The 24,187-nt window shown below is 52.9% G+C and overlaps 1 protein-coding gene across 2 annotated transcripts in view; it reads right to left on the reverse strand.

Moving 5' to 3' along the window:
- IFFO2 (intermediate filament family orphan 2) overlaps nt 1-23,942 on the reverse strand; it is a 48,418-nt gene extending 24,476 nt beyond the window's left edge. The window contains exon 1 of one of the 2 annotated variants that reach the window (XM_073656180.1): nt 23,288-23,942. In XM_073656180.1, the coding sequence (XP_073512281.1) occupies nt 23,288-23,835 (548 nt within the window). In that variant the 5' untranslated portion in view covers nt 23,836-23,942. The remainder of the gene's footprint in view (nt 1-23,287) is intronic. The other variant, XM_073656179.1, reaches the window with a different exon arrangement.
- Between the last annotated feature and the right edge of the window lie 245 nt (nt 23,943-24,187).

A 24,187-nucleotide genomic window follows, 5' to 3' on the forward strand; every position in this document is an offset into this window, starting at 1 on the left:
CCGGGTTAAAGGCCCCACCGTGGGATAAAGGGCCCATAGTGCCCGAGCCTTCCTATTTTCTTATATGTAGGGGCCACAGTGGCAAGAAAGATTGCACATCACTGGATCATTTTGTGCCCTCCATCTGAGCAGTATCAGCAGCTTGCGTGCTCCTTCCCGTTGAATATACATGCACATTCAGCTGAATTGAGCATGCAGTACTCCTAATACTTTTCTGTACAGATTTACTCTCCACTTCGGTGTCATTATTACACAAAGCTCCGGGATAATGGAGACAAATGATGTAATCCATTAAGGAGGACGGAATGAATAGGGGTTTACACACGACTTCAAAGTTTGTCTGTGCCGAGAGCCGAGGAGATTACTGGGATTTGTAGCTGACAAGGTGTCGGTCGCACCCAATGTAACACACCCCGGTGATGTCAGCGCGGCGGAGGATTCCCAATCAGTCCCGGCTCCGGATCTCACTGTCCGTAATTATCACCTGACGTTTCCCAATGGCGGTCTCCTGCGGGCACAGATACTAACCGTTGCCCCCTTCCCCGTGATCCGACCTGTCACTCAGCATTACAATTCCTGTAGCGTGACGTCTGCTACAAGCGCCGCCGTCAGAGATCACATTTGGCAGCTCCCAATCAAACCATCACGCGTTCTCCGCTTGCTTTCAGTGAATAGGAACATTCAATATTTACATTCAAAAACTGTAAACAATGTATCAGTGCAGGTGAAATGTATCAGCGGTGAATACAATGCAGGAGGACGGCGGCGCCAGCTCCTTCCACCAATCAGCGTGAGAGACTGCGGACGCGAGGACGTCACTACATCGCGTCTGCTGTGCGGAGAGTCAGCGCAGCAAAGACTGGAGCGGAGCGCAGGGGAGCACGGGCTGGTGTTTAAATGTGTATGGGATGTATGCCTGTATATAGGGTCTGTGTGAGGGCTCATGCTGTATATAGGGCCTCATACTGTATACAGGGGGCCGCTGTGCAGGGCCTCATACCGTACACAGGGGGCCAGCTGCAGGGCCGCATACCGTACACAGGGGGCTGCTGCGTGGGGCCTCATACCGTACACAGGGGGCTGCTGCGTGGGGCCTCATACCGTACACAGGGGGCTGCTGCGTGGGGCCTCATACCGTACACAGGGGGCCAGCTGCAGGGCCGCATACTGTACACAGGGGGCCACATACCGTACACAGGGGGGCCAGCTGCGCGGGACCTCATACCGTACACAGGGCCGCTGCGTGGGGCCTCATACCGTACACAGGAGGCCGCTGCGGGGGGGGGGGGCCTCATACCGTACACAGGAGGCCGCTGCGGGGGGGGCCTCATACCATACACAGGAGGCCGCTGCGGGGGGGGCCTCATACCGTACACAGGAGGCCGCTGCGGGGGGGGGGGGCCTCATACCGTACACAGGAGGCCGCTGCGCGGGGGGCCTCATACCGTACACAGGAGGCCGCTGCGCGGGGGGCCTCATACCGTACACAGGAGGCCGCTGCGCGGGGGGCCTCATACCGTACACAGGAGGCCGCTGCGGGGGGGCCTCATACCGTACACAGGAGGCCGCTGCGGGGGGGCCTCATACCGTACACAGGAGGCCGCTGCGGGGGGGCCTCATACCGTACACAGGAGGCCGCTGCGGGGGGGCCTCATACCGTACACAGGGGGCCGCTGCGGGGAGGCCTCATACCGTACACAGGGGGCCGCTGCGGGGGGGCCTCATACCGTACACAGGTGGACTATTTAGGAGCTCATACTATACATAGGGGGATGTCAGCATACTTCTTTCTGCTAAATATTAAGTGATAATATTAATATCACAATATAAATTATAATTAATGTTAAGTATTAATTTCAGACTATTGTTTCGGCCTCCAGTACAGTCGCGGTCTCTTGTTGCCCACCCCACTGGATATTTGCATTGTACCCTCACAGCTGTGAGAAGCCTTCGGTCTCTTGTAGGTTTCTTTAGCAGAGATCCTGCATAAAAAGTCTACGACAAATTGCAGCTTTTTTTCTGATTAATCTCTAGAAGACAGAAGTGTTGGAGGATTTTCTCAGTTATAAATAAAATGGTGGCGAGGAGGGTACGACGACAGCCCCCCCACCTGCAGAAACCACTTCCTCCCAGTCCGCCATGCAGGAACCAGTCGTTTCCTCCCAGATGAGCGATCAGGCGTGCGCCCCCCACTGTGCGGAGAGCAGTATAGAGACCCCCCGCTGTGATAGGGAGACACCCCGAGATCTGGGCTGTACACTAGGCCTGCTCGCACAGCTGACGGAGCGTTACAGTGGGTCAGGAGAAGTAACCGGCTCATTAGTTACTGAAGAATTTGGATTATGACACCCAGGAGCCGATAGGAGTGCTGATCTCTGTACCGCGCGGTGGAATATGCCAGCGACATAACAGAATAATGTCATAGCCCACGTGATGCATTGTGACGAGTTTATCAGCCATGTTAGCAGGAAACAGGCTGTGCGTAGGCAGAAAATGTTTGACTTTCATGACAGCAAGCGGTGATCCTGAAAACAACAAGGAATTGAAAAATACATAAGAAAAACCATATATATACATAGATGTGGAAATCCTCTGGAGATTCTTCCATGAGGTGGATCCACAAATATGCAGCCGGCTGGTGTCTATGTGTGGGATTCGGGAAAAACACATGCCGTCAGCGGCTCTGGTTTACATACAGTGCCGGTACATTGTCCAGCTCCCCCCCGCGTGCGGTGTAAAGAGCTCTGCCTGGCAACAAGACCATCGAAAACACGGATCTGCCAACGTCAGACACAGCTACAAGCGGGATACCTAAAAGGACACCAGAGTACCACAGAGAGCCCAGGTGCCATACCTGGCGTAGCCTGCGGAGGCGCCGCTTCTGGTAGAAATCTGCATGTTTCTCTAATAAAATCCAACACTGATCATGTAGACACCGTCCCTTTAAGAAATCAATTTCCCTATATAATCTATAGTCCTATAATCGGCTCCAGGACCTGATGTCAGCGCAGACATGAGGCTCCTGACAGTTATAAGCATTGGGGTGTGTGCAGACCTGTCCCGCCGCCTCTCCTCGCCCGCAGGCCGTCTTACCAACTTTCTGCTAAATTGAAACATAAGTAATTGAGCCGCGATTATCACTAAGTGTCTGTAGCAGATTGTTCCATAAGTAACACAATCAACGTCTGGGATGATCCGGGGGCGGTGAGGTGACGTCCCAGGCAGGGGGGGGGGGGGGGGCGGTGAGGTGAGGTCCCAGGCAGGGGGGGGGGGGGGCGGTGAGGTGAGGTCCCAGGCAGGGGGGGGGGGGGGGGGGGGCGGTGAGGTGACGGTCCCAGGCAGGGGGGGGGGGGGGTGAGGTGACGGTCCCAGGCAGGGGGGGGGGGGGGGTGAGGTGACGGTCCCAGGCAGGGGGGGGGGGGGGGTGAGGTGACGGTCCCAGGCAGGGGGGGGGGGTGAGGTGACGGTCCCAGGCAGGGGGGGGGGGGCGGTGAGGTGAGGTCCCAGGCAGGGGGGGGGGGGGGTGAGGTGACGGTCCCAGGCAGGGGGGGGGGGGGGGGGGAGGTGACGGTCCCAGGCAGGGGGGGGGAGGTGAGGTGACGGTCCCAGGCAGGGGGGGGGGGGAGGTGAGGTGAGGTGACGGTCCCGGGCAGGGGGGGGGGGGTTGGGGGTGTGAGGTGACGTCCCAGGCAGGGGGGGGGTCGGTGAGGTGACGGTCCCAGGCAGGGGGGGAGGTGAGGTGACGTCCCAGGCAGGGGGGGGGGGGGGGGGGGGGTGTGAGGTGATGTCCAAGGCGGGGAGGGGGGGGGGGGTGCGAGGTGACGTCCCAGGCAGGGGCAGTACAAGGCTTTGGATGTGACAGGAGTATGACAACCCCTGCTGGGCTTCCGATTGTGGAAGATTAATGCTGCAGCTCTGGATGTGACTGGAGCAGAGGAGTCCAGGGAGGTCCGTGCACTATACGCAGGCGCTCGGGGCCTCAGCTGCAGCCCATGAATAATGCAGGATTGAGGATGGGGCTGCAGCTCTCCTGATCAATAACGGTTCGTCTTTGTGTAAAACCATTAGTGGTAGGTGCACAGGTCCGACGCTGCAGAAACCTCGGATATTCGGCCCCCGGCTTCATACCCAGAAGCACAATGTGCCACTGTCCAACGGCGGAACGAGAGGTAAAAGTATCCGGAAATAAGCAGATTTAATGCTAAGCAGACGAGCTCAACTAACTCCGAGCCATCATCAAAAGGAGCAAATCCCCCGGGAACACAAGGACACATCACCCCCTTCTGTCAGGGTGCCAGAAAGTTGGGTGACAACCCATGTGAATATTATTGCTTCTAGACGGGTTGTCATCCAGACTTTCCATAACAGAGGAACCTGCGCTCAGAGGGCGGACTCCGCTCTCCATTGGAGGTCCCCTTTAGCTATATGGCCTAATGAATGAATGAATTGGGTGGGGTCCTTCGCACGCACCCGAACAAGACTGGGCAGAGGATGAATTCTCTTCAGACCACCAGTGAAAGAGGAGCGGCCCCCCAAACATGATATCACATGTACACTACAAAGGGCGGAACGAGGAGCCCCCCCAGCCATACGACAAGCGCTTCATTTATTGCCACTAATAAAAAGAATAAAAGAGGGAGATCAAAAAAAAAAAAAAAATCCAGACCTCCCGCACCCACCTCAACTGGGGAAACCATTTATTTCCTCCAAATCCAGCAAGCAGCTGCACGCCCTACCGTCAGCGGGGGGATTACAGGGCGAGCGGCAGAAAGCTGCTCGGGATCTGCGGGGTATTAGGTTCATGGTTTAATGAAACGTTCCACAACATCTCTGCTAGATCTCAGTGAATGGCTTTATTTTTTGGGTTTCCATCCAGATACTGGTACATTATTCGCCCATCCATGTGACGCGTCCTATAGAGTTTCATTTATTTGTACATAAAAACGGATCAGCGTCTCTGGTCCGTGAGACTCGGCGCACGTCCTATTCGCACGAGCAGACGAGACCATTATAGTCTATGGGAGTCGGCAGAAAACAGAGAACATTTCATACATCATAACTGATATTTCTGGCGATTGCTACATTGTATCCAGTCTGGACAATCCTCGGAGATAAGCAGCCTCTGCACTCCAGACCGATACATTGTTGCTTTTTACCTACACACAATGTATCAGTACAGAAGGGAGTGTAGGTAAAAAGCAACAATGTATCAGTACAGAAGGGAATTTTTTTTTTTCCACTTTTAGGTCACCGACTGATGGAAATAAAGAGATTAATTGTCTGGATTCTTCAGTCACACAGAAAATTACTAGATGTGAATATCACATGATTGGCAGGTAATGCTGAAAAAACAAACAAAACGCAAATCTGGGAATTGTAGTCCCACAACAGGCGGAAAGTCGCAGCCGTCCATATAATGTAATGTGTTCACCTATTCCTTGGTTGAGATCAAATCCCACAAAATATCCAGGAAGCGCAGGAGCGACCCCGGAGCACTACACGAACCGCAGCCGCTGCGGAATAAACACAGGCCGCTGATCGCACGGATACGTGGTTTACGGAAAGTGATGACGACTGATCGCTCTCCAGGGTTCTTGCTGTGAGGCGACGTGTGATCACATCGGGGAGATACCGAGACCCTGCGATCATCAGGTCACATCGGGGAGATACAGAGACCCTGCAATCATCAGGTCACCGGACGTCTGATCACATCAGGGAGATACAGAGACCCTGCAATCATCAGATCACCGGACGTCTGATCACATCGGGGAGATACCGAGACCCTGCAATCATCAGATCACCGGACGTCTGATCACATCGGGGAGATACCGAGACCCTGCGATCATCAGGTCACCGGACGTCTGATCACATCGGGGAGATACAGAGATCCTGCAATCATCAGATCACCGGACGTCTGATCACATCGGGGAGATACCGAGATCCTGCGATCATCAGGTCACCGGACGTGTGATCACATCGGGGAGATACCGAGACCCTGCGATCATCAGGTCACCGGACGTCTGATCACATCGGGGAGATACCGAGACCCTGCGATCATCAGGTCACCGGACGTCTGATCACATCGGGGAGATACCGAGACCCTGCGATCATCAGGTCACCGGACGTCTGATCACATCGGGGAGATACCGAGACCCTGCGATCATCAGATCACCGGACGTCTGATCACATCGGGGAGATACCGAGACCCTGCAATCATCAGGTCACCGGACGTCTGATCACATCGGGGAGATACCGAGATCCTGCGATCATCAGGTCACCGGACGTCTGATCACATCGGGGAGATACAGAGACCCTGCAATCATCAGATCACCGGACGTGTGATCACATCGGGGAGATACAGAGATCCTGCGATCATCAGGTCACCGGACGTGTGATCACATCGGGGAGATACCGAGACCCTGCGATCATCAGGTCACCGGACGTCTGATCACATCGGGGAGATACCGAGACCCTGCGATCATCAGGTCACCGGACGTCTGATCACATCGGGGAGATACCGAGACCCTGCGATCATCAGGTCACCGGACGTGTGATCACATCGGGGAGATACCGAGACCCTGCGATCATCAGGTCACCGGACGTGTGATCACATCGGGGAGATACCGAGACCCTGCGATCATCAGGTCACCGGACGTCTGATCACATCGGGGAGATACAGAGACCCTGCGATCATCAGGTCACCGGACGTCTGATCACATCGGGGAGATACCGAGACCCTGCGATCATCAGGTCACCGGACGTCTGATCACATCGGGGAGATACCGAGACCCTGCGATCATCAGGTCACCGGACGTCTGATCACATCGGGGAGATACAGAGACCCTGCGATCATCAGGTCACCGGACGTCTGATCACATCGGGGAGATACCGAGACCCTGCGATCATCAGGTCACATCGGGGAGATACAGAGACCCTGCGATCATCAGGTCACATCGGGGAGATACAGAGACCCTGCGATCATCAGGTCACATCGGGGAGATACAGAGACCCTGCGATCATCAGGTCACATCGGGGAGATGCTGAGACCCTGCAATCATCAGGTCACCGGACGTCTGATCACCTCCTGACGATGCATCCAGATCTGATCAGACGCTTCTTCATTGTTCATCTCGGACTTTGAAGACCGCCATTCACATTAAATGGTTGGGCTGCAGCCATCTTGGCCGGGTCCCACATACACGGGACCGCTCCGGTGTCCTCCGAGCTGCTGCCAGACAGACATGGACTTCCCATCTATAGCAATGGACACATGTAATCAGAGGGGCACATAACACATCATGATATTGTGACTGTCTGCTAAAATGTGGATAAATCTGTAAGATTAGTCTTATTGTGATTCTGCAGGGCTTGTGCTTCACCACCGCAGCCAATCCCACCTAGCAGAGCTGCAGTGTAAAGCATGGAAGAGCAGCAGACCACCAATGAGACAGGAGATGGAGTTCAGACCACCTCAGACTCCCAGTAATCAATCCTATTGGAACCACGTAAAGCTGAGAAATAGATATAGCAAAGGAGGAACACCTGGGTCCTTACAAGGGATGTTCCCTTTAAGAATCACTGTGTGACATGAACACTTGCAGCATAATGTGATCACCATGAGACAACAGCTGAAGGTGCAGCTGACAACTCTGTATGCCGTGTGACTCAAAACCCGAAAACACCCCCCCCACCCATCGGAAATCTGATAAAAGCCTTAGTGAAAGCAAATCACAGGGACTGGCGGGGTCCGCCGCGGCCAGCCCCGCGGGAGGCATCCGCCGGCGCCGGCCAGTTATGGGCAGCACAGTGGCTCAGTGGTCAGCACTGTACAGAGGGCAGCACAGTGGCTCAGTGGTCAGCAATATACTGTACACAGGGCAGCACAGTGGCTCAGTGGTCAGCACTACTATATATAGGGCAGCACAGTGGCTCAGTGGTCAGCAATGTACAGAGGGCAGCACAGTGGCTCAGTGGTCAGCAATGTACAGAGGGCAGCACAGTGGCTCAGTGGTCAGCAATGTACAGAGGGCAGCACAGTGGCTCAGTGGTCAGCAATGTACTGTACAGAGGGCAGCACAGTGGCTCAGTGGTCAGCACTACTATATATAGGGCAGCACTGTGGCTCAGTGGTCAGCACTGTACTATATATAGGGCAGCACTGTGGCTCAGTGGTCAGCACTGTACTATATATAGGGCAGCACTGTACTGTACAGAGGGCAGCACTGTGGCTCAGTGGTCAGCACTGTACTATATATAGGGCAGCACTGTGGCTCAGTGGTCAGCACTGTACTATATATAGGGCAGCACTGTACTGTACAGAGGGCAGCACAGTGGCTCAGTGGTCAGCAATGTACAGAGGGCAGCACAGTGGCTCAGTGGTCAGCAATATACTGTACACAGGGCAGCACAGTGGCTCAGTGGTCAGCACTACTATATATAGGGCAGCACAGTGGCTCAGTGGTCAGCAATGTACAGAGGGCAGCACAGTGGCTCAGTGGTCAGCAATGTACAGAGGGCAGCACAGTGGCTCAGTGGTCAGCAATATACTGTACACAGGGCAGCACAGTGGCTCAGTGGTCAGCACTACTATATATAGGGCAGCACTGTGGCTCAGTGGTCAGCACTACTATATATAGGGCAGCACTGTACTGTACAGAGGGCAGCACAATGGCTCAGTGGTCAGCACTACTATATATAGGGCAGCACAGTGGCTCAGTGGTCAGCAATGTACAGAGGGCAGCACAGTGGCTCAGTGGTCAGCAATGTACAGAGGGCAGCACAGTGGCTCAGTGGTCAGCAATGTACAGAGGGCAGCACAGTGGCTCAGTGGTCAGCAATGTACTGTACAGAGGGCAGCACAGTGGCTCAGTGGTCAGCACTACTATATATAGGGCAGCACTGTGGCTCAGTGGTCAGCACTGTACTATATATAGGGCAGCACTGTGGCTCAGTGGTCAGCACTGTACTATATATAGGGCAGCACTGTGGCTCAGTGGTCAGCACTGTACTATATATAGGGCAGCACTGTACTGTACAGAGGGCAGCACAGTGGCTCAGTGGTCAGCAATGTACAGAGGGCAGCACAGTGGCTCAGTGGTCAGCAATATACTGTACACAGGGCAGCACAGTGGCTCAGTGGTCAGCACTACTATATATAGGGCAGCACAGTGGCTCAGTGGTCAGCAATGTACAGAGGGCAGCACAGTGGCTCAGTGGTCAGCAATGTACAGAGGGCAGCACAGTGGCTCAGTGGTCAGCAATATACTGTACACAGGGCAGCACAGTGGCTCAGTGGTCAGCACTACTATATATAGGGCAGCACTGTGGCTCAGTGGTCAGCACTACTATATATAGGGCAGCACTGTACTGTACAGAGGGCAGCACAGTGGCTCAGTGGTCAGCAATGTACAGAGGGCAGCACAGTGGCTCAGTGGTCAGCAATATACTGTACACAGGGCAGCACAGTGGCTCAGTGGTCAGCACTACTATATATAGGGCAGCACAGTGGCTCAGTGGTCAGCAATGTACAGAGGGCAGCACAGTGGCTCAGTGGTCAGCAATGTACAGAGGGCAGCACAGTGGCTCAGTGGTCAGCAATGTACAGAGGGCAGCACAGTGGCTCAGTGGTCAGCACTGTACTATATATAGGGCAGCACAGTGGCTCAGTGGTCAGCAATGTACAGAGGGCAGCACAGTGGCTCAGTGGTCAGCACTACTATATATAGGGCAGCACTGTGGCTCAGTGGTCAGCACTGTACTATATATAGGGCAGCACAGTGGCTCAGTGGTCAGCACTACTATATATAGGGCAGCACAGTGGCTCAGTGGTCAGCACTACTATATATAGGGCAGCACAATGGCTCAGTGGTCAGCACTGTACTATATATAGGGCAGCACAGTGGCTCAGTGGTCAACACTGTACTATATATAGGGCAGCACTGTACTGTACAGAGGGCAGCACAGTGGCTCAGTGGTCAGCACTGTACTATATATAGGGCAGCACAGTGGCTCAGTGGTCAGCACTGTACTGTATATAGGGCAGCACAATGGCTCAGTGGTCAGCACTGTACTATATATAGGGCAGCACACTGGCTCAGTGGTCAGCAATGTACAGAGGGCAGCACAGTGGCTCAGTGGTCAGCAATGTACAGAGGGCAGCACAGTGGCTCAGTGGTCAGCACTGTACAGAGGGCAGCACAGTGGCTCAGTGGTCAGCACTGTACAGAGGGCAGCACAGTGGCTCAGTGGTCAGCAATGTACAGAGGGCAGCACAGTGGCTCAGTGGTCAGCAATGTACAGAGGGCAGCACAGTGGCTCAGTGGTCAGCAATGTACAGAGGGCAGCACAGTGGCTCAGTGGTCAGCAATGTACAGAGGGCAGCACAGTGGCTCAGTGGTCAGCAATATACTGTACACAGGGCAGCACAGTGGCTCAGTGGTCAGCACTACTATATATAGGGCAGCACTGTGGCTCAGTGGTCAGCACTACTATATATAGGGCAGCACTGTACTGTACAGAGGGCAGCACAGTGGCTCAGTGGTCAGCAATGTACAGAGGGCAGCACAGTGGCTCAGTGGTCAGCAATATACTGTACACAGGGCAGCACAGTGGCTCAGTGGTCAGCACTACTATATATAGGGCAGCACAGTGGCTCAGTGGTCAGCAATGTACAGAGGGCAGCACAGTGGCTCAGTGGTCAGCAATGTACAGAGGGCAGCACAGTGGCTCAGTGGTCAGCACTGTACTATATATAGGGCAGCACAGTGGCTCAATGGTCAGCAATGTACAGAGGGCAGCACAGTGGCTCAGTGGTCAGCAATGTACAGAGGGCAGCACAGTGGCTCAGTGGTCAGCAATGTACAGAGGGCAGCACAGTGGCTCAGTGGTCAGCAATGTACAGAGGGCAGCACAGTGGCTCAGTGGTCAGCAATGTACAGAGGGCAGCACAGTGGCTCAGTGGTCAGCACTACTATATATAGGGCAGCACAGTGGCTCAGTGGTCAGCACTACTATATATAGGGCAGCACAGTGGCTCAGTGGTCAGCACTGTACTATATATAGGGCAGCACAGTGGCTCAGTGGTCAGCACTGTACTATATATAGGGCAGCACTGTACTGTACAGAGGGCAGCACTGTACTGTACAGAGGGCAGCACTGTACTGTACAGAGGGCAGCACAGTGGCTCAGTGGTCAGCACTGTACTATATATAGGGCAGCACAGTGGCTCAGTGGTCAGCACTGTACTGTATAGAGGGCAGCACAATGGCGCAGTGGTTAGCACTGCAGCATTGTAGCGCTGGGGTCCTGGGTTCAAATCCCACCAAGGACAACATCTGCAAGGAGTTTGTATGTTCCTCCAGTGTTTCTGTGAGTTTCCTTTGACATCCTGATAGGGAATTTAGTTAGTGAGCTCCGACCGATGGGGACAGGGGTGATTAAGTACGTAAAGCATATTCGTCATAATGTTATCTGAGGGTTGCACCTAGAACCTGCACCGATGACGAGAATGGGGTCCGAAAGCCCCTGTGTGAATAAAGAGTTAGTAAACTCGCCAGCACTGCATTCACTCCGGTTCTCCTGATCGGCGGAGGTTTCAACCCGTCGGCCTCAGCGATCACACACTGATGATCCCGAGGACACGTCTTAGAATAACCCTTTAAGGCGGCACATAATCGCCCCCTATAGATTTTGCAGACGTAGATTCATTCCGAGCTTTAAATATCAGGGTCTCTCCCCCTAGGACCACCCCCACCCGCGGCGACACTGCAGCTTTAAGACGCTCTGACCTGACTGCTAATTCCCGACAATCGCGCTGACACAGGAGAACCGCTCAGCCCGTGTCACTCTGCAATGCTGCAATCTCACCGCCGCCACCGCCTTATACACGGGGGGCTCCGTGCCAGCTCCAAGAACAACGTCCGGACTCCAGAAGAAAGAAACAAGGGCCAATTCCTTATTAATTACCCCAGAAGCGCAACCAAGGCCATAACGAGGGTCAGGACAGGCCCGGGAGGGTCGGACAGCGCGATATATCCACAGACTGGATAATAGGGAAGATTAACAATGATGGGGGGGGATTAGTCCATGGTAGCGGCTGCTGTAAACCGGACATACACGACTTGTGAACAAGGAGAGAAGCTGGAAACGCGGCACCACGGCAGATATTCCTTAGTGGTGGTGGGTTGGGAGACCCTCTCCTGTGACCCCTAAGCAGCAGAGCGAGGCGGCCCCCCGCCGCAGGACTTCACTCAGCGCTGTTTACTTATAGAAGGATATTTGGACTTTTCAGGGGCAACGGCCTCAAATACAATCCCCAGAATAAGGGAATGACCCAGAGGCGAAACGGCAAGAGAAACCTCCATAAAAAGCAAAGAAGGAGGATGTATAAGTATATAAAATACAAAGGTATAATCCTGCGCGATCACTGTAGATGGCAGAGGTGACCCCTGGACGCTGGTGGAGGATGCGCAGCCACAACGAGCCGCGGATCAGGTTACCACGTGACAGAGGAAAGCAGCAGCACAGCTGACAGTTCTCAGCGCCTGCGCCCGTCTAATAAAGCGGAACTGGACTTTTACTTAATAAATCTATAGTATATGTGAAAATAAGCAACTTTGCAATAAATCCTATCAGAGAAATCTGCTTTCATCCTTCTCCAGGACTGATCATTTATTCTCAAAATTCTCAATTTACAAGTAAAATCTGGATTCAGTGAAAGACATATTGTTACATTACTGAAAGGAGGTGACAGCTGGTGCTGATAAGATTCTATGCAGAAAGGAAGGGGGAGGAGCTCTGTCTCTAGCTCCTCCCTTCTACATAGAATCTTTGCACCAGCTGTCACCTCCTTTCAGTAATGCAACATTTGGTCTTCACCAAATACAGATTTTACCTGTAAACTGAGTATTATATTTATTATAATTTTTATTTTTATTTTATTTTTATTTATTTTTATTATTATTTATTTTTATTATTATTTATTTATTTTTATTATTTATTCATATTTATTTTTATTATTATTTATTTTTATTATTATTTATTTTTATTCATATTTATTTTCATTATTATTTTTATTATAATTTTTATTATAATTTTTATTATTATTAAATATCAGCCCTGGAGGAGAAAGGAGCAGATTTCTTTAATAAGATTAAAAAGCTGCTTATTTTCACATGTACTATAGATTTATGAAATAAAAAAAAACTATTATTACATTTTAAGTGTTCACAGCTGATCAGTCGCTGCCAAATTGTGGGTGCAGAGACATGTACAGACAACCCCCCAATATCCAGCAATCACGTCATCTCATCCACAAGCGACAGCTTGTCAGCACCCACAGAGGCATTCCTTCATCATGCCTCACAACCACAGGTGGGGGACGTGTGAACCCATCCCCTAAATGTAACATTGTTGTGTACTGTCCATTGCTAAACAAGTGATTGATACATTTGTGATAATCAGATGTTAAACCTGACGATAAAGAAACAAAACAGAAGAAGAATCAATACTATGGATGGAAAGAAGAACAAATCAAGCCAGGCATGTCCCCGGGAGCAAGGATCACCACGCCAGGCATGACCCCGGGAGCAAGGATCACCACGCCAGGCATGACCCCGGGAGCAAGGATCACCACGCCAGGCATGTCCCCGGGAGCAAGGATCACCACGCCAGGCATGACCCCGGGAGCAAGGATCACCACGCCAGGCATGACCCCGGGAGCAAGGATCACCACGCCAGGCATGACCCCGGGAGCAAGGATCACCACGCCAGGCATGACCCCGGGAGCAAGGATCACCACGCCAGGCATGACCCCGGGAGCAAGGATCACCACGCCAGGCATGTCCCCGGGAGCAAGGATCACCACGCCAGGCATGTCCCCGGGAGCAAGGATCACCACGCCAGGCATGACCCCGGGAGCAAGGATCACCACGCCAGGCATGACCCCGGGAGCAAGGATCACCACGCCAGGCATGACCCCGGGAGCAAGGATCACCACGCCAGGCATGACCCCGGGAGCAAGGATCACCACGCCAGGCATGACCCCGGGAGCAAGGATCACCACGCCAGGCATGTCCCCGGGAGCAAGGATCACCACGCCAGGCATGTCCCCGGGAGCAAGGATCACCACGCCAGGCATGTCCCCGGGAGCAAGGATCACCACGCCAGGCATGACCCCGGGAGCAAGGATCACCACGCCATGCATGACCCCGGGAGCAAGGATCACCACGCCAGGCATGACCCCGGGAGCAAGGATCACCACGCCAGGCATGACCCCGGGAGCAAGGATCACCACGCCAGGCATGACCCCGGGAGCAAGGATCACCACGCCAGGCATGTCCCCGGGAGCAAGGATCACCACGCCAGGCATGTCCCCGGGAGCAAGGATCACCACGCCAGGCATGACCCCGGGAGCAAGGATCACCACGCCAGGCATGTCCCCGGGAGCAAGGATCACCACGCCAGGCATGTCCCCGGGAGCAAGGATCACCATGCCAAACATGTCACTGGAAGGATCACCAAGCTACAACTTGTGGACACATCATACAAGGAGAGCGATCACTGGAGAAGAACATCATGGTAGGTAGAAGGATCAAGGCGAAGAGGAAGACCGGCAACCTGATGGCCTGATACTATGAAGATAACGGTGGAGAAGACCCTGGTGACCTCTCCAGGCTGCACAAGATCCATCTTCCTACAGAGCGTTCATCCATCAAGTTGCCAAGTCTCGAAATTGAGCTGAAGGCCATTAAGAAAAAAAAAAAAAGCGATACATTGTAACAATCAGAATTCTACAACGTAATCACTGATTGTGTCGCTCTGATCGCACCATATACAGGAGTCTCCATAGTGCGAAGCAGTAACATGGCGACGTCTGCGCCAGTAAAAACATCAGTTCCCTGGAAGAATCAGTTGTTCCCCTCCACGTCACAGTAATAAATCAGGTGTGGGAGTGGAGGGGTACAGAGGACGCCGTCACCTGCTCAACCTGTTCAGGGTCAGACAATGCAACATTTCTGTAAAGTCCCGGAGTCTCCGGCGCTGTTGGCTTTATAGTCTTCACATTTAGCCTGATACCGAGCGCCAAACCCCCTGCGTAGACTTAAGGTGCATTTACACTGGCCAAAAGTCAGGTGCAAGAGCTCCTAGGAACGCCACTAGGGGGAGCTCAGGATCTTATGCAGACAAGGGGGAGCAAAGAATGACCCAATCCAGGGGCTGGAATCCAACACAGTGATCTTCTATGAGACATGGGATTTGGACCCATGGTCCTTTTGTCTATGGTGCACGCGGCTGATTCTCAGTTTGCAGGAGCGGTCGCCAGATGCATCAGTGTTCACAGTGTTGGGGGCCGCACTGATCAAAATCACAGGTCGTATGGTAGGTTGTGAACCTGTATACAGCTGGCAGCTGAGCGCCCTCTAGTGGTGGCTGCAGAGAGTCCCAGTGTTATCAAGTTACAGCTATGGAGATTTACCAAATACTCATTGCAGAATATGGGAACCCTGCAGACAAACCGCCCGGAGCAGCATCTCCTACAGGAGCAGAACTCGCTATATACAGGAAATGGAGACACCAGAGCTGTCATTCACCGGCAGCAAACATGGAAAATCAAGGTCTCTTCTCATCAGCTGCACAAACCTCTGCTGCTGATACAATGTATCAGTGCAGAGATATCAGCTGCATTCACAATTCTGCAGCTTCACAGCTGAAATCATCATTCCCTGCAAGGTGCTAATTCTGGAGATTTGTATTTTGGGAAGAGTCAGTATGAAGTGACTGCACCCCTGCATTATACATCCCGTGGGGTTATTTCCTCCACCGCCCCACAATGTATACCTCCGCCTGGGGACATCTCCACCAGCTGTGACACTACAACCCCCAGCAGCAGTGTGTCTGGGTATGCTGAGACCTGTAGTAGATAGACGTGAGATCCAGACAGACGTACAAGTCCGTTCTCAGGAAGCAGCGGGGAATGTTGTGAATGGGAGTGATGGTCTGACGGCAGCGCGCTGGCATTTACAGGCGTGGAGCAGCCCCATGTAAGGGCCGGCCCCGGATCAGCAGCTTTACAGCGAGTCCCTGCAGCTAAATTACAGGGAAGGGAGATTTACCGGCTGCTGAAAGCCCAATAAACTCCATCAGCCAGAAAGGAACAACTTCTGAGAAATCATCATCCTCCACACGACCAACAGGTGAATAAAGGGCTCAAAAGCTCTGGTGCCAAGGGCGAAGCGGGCACAGGCAGGATGTCCTGCCGAAAATAAGGGGACGCTCAGCAATTCTAGCATCACCCTCCTCAGCAACCTACAGAGGTCACATGTACAGACCAGAGCAGCGGTATACTACATCACTGCAGAGCTGAAATCTCCCAGCATTCCCCACTTGTTCAGTCACTGCACAGAGCTTTGCATTCTGGGAAGTATTATCTTTATCGCAGGGGCTGTATAGTCATAATGCAAGAGGACTGTCTCTCCGCAGTCCCAATAAAAGTCAGCAGAATAGTGAGTGCAGCTCTGGAGTATAATACAGGATGTAACTCAGGATCAGTAATGTAATGTATGTACACAGTGACTGCACCAGCAGAATAGTGAGTGCAGCTCTGGAGTATAATACAGGATGTAACTCAGGATCAGTAATGTAATGTATGTACACAGTGACTGCACCAGCAGAATAGTGAGTGCAGCTCTGGAGCATAATACAGGATGTAACTCAGGATCAGTAATGTAATGTATATACACAGTGACTGCACCAGCAGAATAGTGAGTGCAGCTCTGGGGTATAATACAGGATGTAACTCCGGATCAGTAATGTAATGTATGTACACAGTGACTGCACCAGCAGAATAGTGAGTGCAGCTCTGGAGTATAATACAGGAGGTAACTCAGGATCAGTGATGTAATGTATGTACACAGTGACTGCACCAGCAGAATAGTGAGTGCAGATCTGGAGTATACTACAGGAGGTAACTCAGGATCAGTGATGTAATGTATGTACACAGTGACTCCACCAGCAGAATAGTGAGTGCAGCTCTGGAGTATAATACAGGATGTAACTCAGGATCAGTAATGTAATGTATATACACAGTGACTGCACCAGCAGAATAGTGAGTGCAGCTCTGGAGTATAATACAGGATGTAACTCAGGATCAGTAATGTAATGTATGTACACAGTGACTGCACCAGCAGAATAGTGAGTGCAGCTATGGAGTATACTACAGGAGGTAACTCAGGATCAGTGATGTAATGTATGTACACAGTGACTGCACCAGCAGAATAGTGAGTGCAGCTCTGCGGTATAATACAGGATGTAACTCAGGATCAGTGATGTAATGTATGTACACAGTGACTGCACCAGCAGAATAGTGAGTGCAGCTCTGGAGTATAATACAGGAGGTAACTCAGGATCAGTAATGTAATGTATGTACACAGTGACTGCACCAGCAGAATAGTGAGTGCAGCTCTGGAGTATAATACAGGAGGTAACTCCGGATCAGTAATGTAATGTATGTACACAGTGACTGCACCAGCAGAATAGTGAGTGCAGCTCTGGAGTATAATACAGGATGTAACTCCGGATCAGTAATGTATGTACACAGTGACTGCACCAGCAGAATAGTGAGTGCAGCTCTGGAGTATAATACAGGATGTAACTCCGGATCAGTAATGTAATGTATGTACACAGTGACTGCACCAGCAGAATAGTGAGTGCAGCTATGGAGTATACTACAGGAGGTAACTCAGGATCAGTGATGTAATGTATGTACACAGCGACTGCACCAGCAGAATAGTGAGTGCAGCTCTGGAGTATAATACAGGATGTAACTCAGGATCAGTAATGTAATGTATGTACACAGTGACTACACCAGCAGAATAGTGAGTGCAGCTCTGGAGTATAATACAGGATGTAACTCAGGATCAGTAATGTAATGTATGTACACAGTGACTGCACCAGCAGAATAGCGAGTGCAGCTCTGGAGTATACTACAGGAGGTAACTCAGGATCAGTGATGTAATGTATGTACACAGTGACTGCACCAGCAGAATAGTGAGTGCAGCTCTGGAGTATAATACAGGATGTAACTCAGGATCAGTAATGTAATGTATGTACACAGTGACTGCACCAGCAGAATAGTGAGTGCAGCTCTGGAGTATAATACAGGAGGTAACTCAGGATCAGTAATGTAATGTATGTACACAGTGACTGCACCAGCAGAATAGTGAGTGCAGCTCTGGAGTATAATACAGGATGTAACTCCGGATCAGTAATGTATGTACACAGTGACTACACCAGCAGAATAGTGAGTGCAGCTCTGGAGTATAATACAGGATGTAACTCCGGATCAGTAATGTATGTACACAGTGACTGCACCAGCAGAATAGTGAGTGCAGCTCTGGAGTATAATACAGGAGGTAACTCAGGATCAGTAATGTAATGTATGTACACAGTGACTGCACCAGCAGAATAGTGAATGCAGCTCTGGAGTATATTACAGGATGTAACTCCGGATCAGTAATGTATGTACACAGTGACTGCACCAGCAGAATAGTGAGTGCAGCTCTGGAGTATAATACAGGATGTAACTCCGGATCAGTAATGTATGTACACAGTGACTGCACCAGCAGAATAGTGAGCGCAGCTCTGGAGTATAATGCAGAGTGTAGTACAGGATCAACACAATGTAATTATCCATGTGATTAAGTGATTGAAGCACTTTCCTTCAGTCATCATACAGACTGTACATGTAATCCAGAGACGAGGACAGGCAGAGCTTCTTACCACGCACATCTATTACAGAAGGAAATGGCTGACCGTTTGGCCAGGAGAGCTTTGTGCTGCTGAGATCAGATCTTAGGGGACGGTCTACACTTTATACACTGTAACAAACCCTCAGCTGTGTTTTTCAGTTACACCAACAGATAGCTGAAATATTCTGGCTTCGGATTTACCTTTAGGGGAAGAAGCTGATCATATTTGCAGGGCTCCTGTGAGGGTAAATCCTCCTCTGTATAGGGGTCATTGTCAGCGCAGGAAGTATTGAACGCTGTGCATTTCCCCCTGTACAGATCCGGTTATAGGCACGCAGCTATTGTTCTCTGCTGTCAGCCGATGTGAGTCAGGCAGCGCAGCTTTCCCAGCACACAGCTCAGACGTTGAGGTCAGACAGTGACGCATGGCTGTGATCCTATAGAGATCGTGCTGGTGGGGTGGACGCTGCACAAACATCCCCCCCTGAAATTCTGCAGCGAGGAAAAGCCGGGGGCAGGAATGGGGTGAGGGGGCAAGAATGAACTTCTGGTCCGCTGACCCTTTTAACTGGCCACCATTGGTTTCTATGGGGAAACTGCCCAGACGAGGGTCCCAGAGGACTGGCACTTTGTGGGGGGGATCACTATTTGGGCTGGCAGCTCTCGGCTTATGGATCGGCCACGACATAAAACCTCAGAGATTACATCAGGGCCGGTAAATTAAAGTCCTGATGCTGCGAGATCCCACCGAATCCATTTTATATTAACAATGTGGTGTCAGATTGTAGCAAGTTCTGCGATAAGCACTCTGCACGGACGAGCCGGCGACTGCCCCCATTAAATGGTCTCCATCCTAGCGGAGGCTGCTGTACGGCCCAGGTAGTTTCCTGCTGCGGACCCTCTATTACCATGTCTGTAGGTAAATATCCCCCTATACTTCTAGCTGGCGGTTTGTTACAATGTATCAGTGTAAACAATGCTCAGAGCTGAACACTTCTCCTGTTTGTTACAATGTATCCGTGTAAACAACGCTCAGAGCTGAACACTCCCCTCCGGTTTGTTACAATGTATCAGTCTGCGTTTTGCTCGCTCTGTGCAGTTTCTGGAGCTCTTCTACTTAGAAGGGAGCAAATTAATAACATTCATTTCTTCTTACAGACCAGCCATTAATACACGGCCCCCCAGACGTCACCCGATACGAGTGCCACTTATTCACGAGGCTTCATTATTAGGGCGCTTATTCAGCACGTTACAGACGTCTCCCACATACAGGAGCGCGGCGGTTATGTCACCAGACGGGATTAACGCAGCGCACGTGATCCAGGACTGGTCGGTGCACGTCTGCAGACGCTGACGTCACGTCATCACCTCCGCGCAGCGTCGGTCCGAGGACGCATTCATATATACATTGTTCCCAGCACTTATATTCCCTGCTCTGCTGATCCACGTCTGGTCCTATATAATCCACAGTGACCACACGACCTTCCCGGCACGCCAAGGTCACATTGACGGGGTCAGGTTACCTTTATGGATCACGTAGGATGAGACGCCGACATTGAGCAGAGGCAGGAAATATTACAAGGCCGGTTTATAGTCTATGGTGGTTTGTGGCCCCAATTCAGATTAATGAACCAGGTAGGACGTGAGGAAAGGTGGGCGATAACCACGAGCCAGATCCGTCTTGTTCATGGCGAGTCCCCTGACCGAAGCCGGCAGGGTGATCGCCGCGCAGCCAGCCCTCATGACGGTGACCCTGGAGGCGGCAGAGTGATCGTCGCGCAGCCAGCCCTCATGACGGTGACCCCGGAGGCGGCAGTGATCGCCGCGCAGCCAGCCCTCATGACGGTGACCCCGGAGGCGGCAGGGTGATCACCGCGCAGCCAGCCCTCATGACGGTGACCCTGGAGGCGGCAGAGTGATCGTCGCGCAGCCAGCCCTCATGACGGTGACCCCGGAGGCGGCAGAGTGATCGCCGCGCAGCCAGCCCTCATGACGGTGACCCCGGAGGCGGCAGGGTGATCACCGCGCAGCCAGCCCTCATGATGGTGACCCTGGAGGCGGCAGGGTGATCGCCGCGCAGCCAGGCCTCACGACGGTGACCCCGGAGCCGGCAGGGTGATCGCCGCGCAGCCAGGCCTCACGGTGGTGACCCCGGAGGCGGCAGAGTGATCGTCGCGCAGCCAGCCCTCATGACGGTGACCCTGGAGCCGGCAGGGTGATCGCCGCGCAGCCAGGCCTCATGACGGTGACCCTGGAGGCGGCAGAGTGATCGCCGCGCAGCCAGGCCTCACGACGGTGACCCCGGAGGCGGCAGGGTGATCGCCGCGCAGCCAGGCCTCACGGTGGTGACCCCGGAGGCGGCAGAGTGATCGTCGCGCAGCCAGGCCTCACGGCGGTGACCCCGGAGCCGGCAGGGTGATCGCCGCGCAGCCAGGCCTCACGGCGGTGACCCCGGAGCTGTCAGCAACGCTGCTGTTTGCACAAGGCATTAAGTCTCTTTATACTGAAGCCACAACATGAGGCCATCAGCCCCCCAATCCAGAGCCCAAACAGAGTCGTCACCTCCCTGCTAGGACCATGAGGCCTCTGGATGACCCCCTTCTACAACCTCCAATGACAAGGGGGAGGGGCGCTGCCAATCAAGGCCCCCCATTAGTGCCGACAGACTGAGCTTTACATGGACACCTATGACAACGGTCTGATGTCCACGGAAGCCGGGGGGGCGACCGGTGCCAACCGTGAGTCATGGGACAAGTTACTCACGAGAGGCCATATCGGCTGAAGGTTAGGGGGGCACTTATTCCACGCATCGGGTCAGGGATTGCATACAGTAACAGACTGAACTTTACCCCCAACTTCAAAACCTCTGACCCCCTCTGGGACAACGACCTCCCCAGGCTAAGTACAGGAGGGGGCGCCCACTATCCCAAGTGCAGCCTGGCCCGTGATATCCCACCACTAGTGTGACAACCCCCGATAACTCCACCACAGCAGCTCCCGGGATGCAGGATATGAGTCAGGGAGTGGGAGACGTTTCCTGTACATCCCTGGGATGAGTCTGGCAGAGGGAGCACCACATTTATCTGCACCGTCACTTTAAATATTTACTCCACAGCGGACTACGCATCCCTGGCCGAAGGCAAATATCAGGCCATGAAGGGTTAACAGAAACCATGGAGAAAGTGTGGAAACAGCAGCTGAGCTGTAAACCCAGAACAGGAGCTACAGGCAGGAGATCCAGGAACAGCCGAGTGCACAGCGCCAGGAGGATCCCGGGAAAGCCACAGAAACTACAAGGTGTCAGGACGGATCCGTCTCCAGGTGGACGAGGATCTGACGGATTATTCCAGAGACCGTGGATGCGGGATCGTCTCGTCCGGAGGATCGGGGTCTGTGGCTCTACAGCTCCTATAATAACCGCAGCCGATGCATAGAGCCGGGGGCCACTCCGCACAATCCGGCAGCCCCCTCCATACTGACAGCAAGGAGAAGACCACACAGCAGTGGTGCAACTCACAGGGGCCCGGAGGTCGGGGGCCACATCCAGGTGTACAGCAGACACAGGGGGCCCACATATTCTAGTACAAGGGCCCTCTCCTGTGTGCCCACCCCACTAAGCAGGGGGTACAGGCTGATTCTGTTGGACCCCCCTCACTAAACATTTAATTCATTTTTACAGTTTTGCAGCTTCAACCCATTTAATATCACACATGATGCCGAGAGAATACCGCCACATCCCCTATATAAAAAAATACCACCTATATAATACCGCCACACACCCTATATAACAACACCAACGCAGTGCTAAAGTAACAGCACCCAAATACTCCGCTATAGAGCCCACATACCGCCGCACACCCCTAGATATAATAAAGCTACACCCCTACAGAACACCGCCACATCACCTATATAATACCTATATATTACATCCCTATATAAAAGAAATACCACCTATATAATACCACCACACCCCCTATATAACACCAGCGTATAGAGCTAAAGTAACAGCATCCAAATAATACTCCACTAGAGAGGCCGCATACCGCCAAACATCCCTAGATAAAATACCGCCACACACCCCTAGATAATACCACCACCTATATAATACCGCTGTATACAGCTAAAGTAATAATACTCCGCTATAGAGGCCGCATACCGCCAAACATCCAAAGATAATACCACCACCTATATAATACCGCTGTATACAGCTAAAGTAATAATACTCCACTATAGAGGCCGCATACCGCCATAGAGCACTATATAACACCGCCATACACAACCCAGGTAACATAGTAACCAAATGACACTCCATTACCGGCCACATCACAGGGGACAGGTGACATTGGGGACCTGGACTCTGACTCCCAATAAAACAAGACCCTCTGTCACCCCCAAACACTGATAGATAGATATATATCGTACATCTCTGTACACCTGCTCCTCCATACTGACGGCATCCACCTCGCCATCTGCGGCGGGTTGCCCTGGCCCCCCGCAGCGGGGACCCCACCTGAGCAGTAATAAGCTGGGGGGGCACTTACTTTCTCCGGTACTCGTCCCGCTCCCTCTTCACCTTGGCCAACACGTTGTACAGGGCGCGGATCTCGGGGGTGATGGTGTCGATCTGGACGCCCACCCCGTCCGGATGAGTCCAGGTGACCCCCGGGCCCTGCAGGGTCTCCAGGCCGCCGCCGGTGCGCCGCACGTGGGTGTAGCTCCAGATGGTGCCGGGCAGGCGGCTGTAGCGCAGCTGGTTGGCGTTGAGCGGCTCGGTCTGCACCGCCTGCTCCCGGTAGAAGCTCTTGCGCTGCTGCTGCAGCCGCCGCTCCTGTTGCTGCTGCTGCTGGCTGTGCTGCAGCTGTTTCTCCAGCAGCCGGTTGCGCCGCTCCAGCTCGTGCACTTTGGCCAGGAAGCAGCGGAACCGCACGTTCAGGGTCTTCAGGACGTGGATGTTGGAGCCCAGGTCATTGCGGAGCGCCAGGGTGACGGCGGCGCCCGGAGAGGAGGAGGAGGCTGCCGGGGACAGCGGCGGCTCCAGCTCCCGCATCATGTCCCCGAACACGGACGAGTTCATCATCCTGCCGCTCATCGAGGCTCCTATGCGGCATAAAGCGGTGAAGGCACGGCCATGGCGAGCGGCGGCGGCGGCGGATCCTGCGCTTTGTACGGACGCCCCCGACGCCAGGCACGCCCTATAGCGCAGAGCGGCCGCCCCCTGCCGGGTGACATCAGCACCTGCCGGCCGAGCACAGCCCGACCGCTGAGGAGGAGCATGAGGTGTACGGGGGGTGCAGCATATAGTATAGGGGGCTGCAAGATACAGTGCAGAGGTGCAATCTATAGGGGGCTGCAAGATACAGTATAGGGTGCAATCTATAGGGGGCTGCAAGATACAGTACAGAGGTGCAATCTATAGGGGGCTGCAAGATACAGTGCAGAGG

The sequence above is a fragment of the Phyllobates terribilis genome, unplaced genomic scaffold (genome assembly GCF_046119375.1).
Source record: "Phyllobates terribilis strain yellow unplaced genomic scaffold, ASM4611937v1 Scaffold_12__6_contigs__length_324123572, whole genome shotgun sequence".
Taxonomy (NCBI): Eukaryota; Metazoa; Chordata; class Amphibia; order Anura; family Dendrobatidae; genus Phyllobates; species Phyllobates terribilis.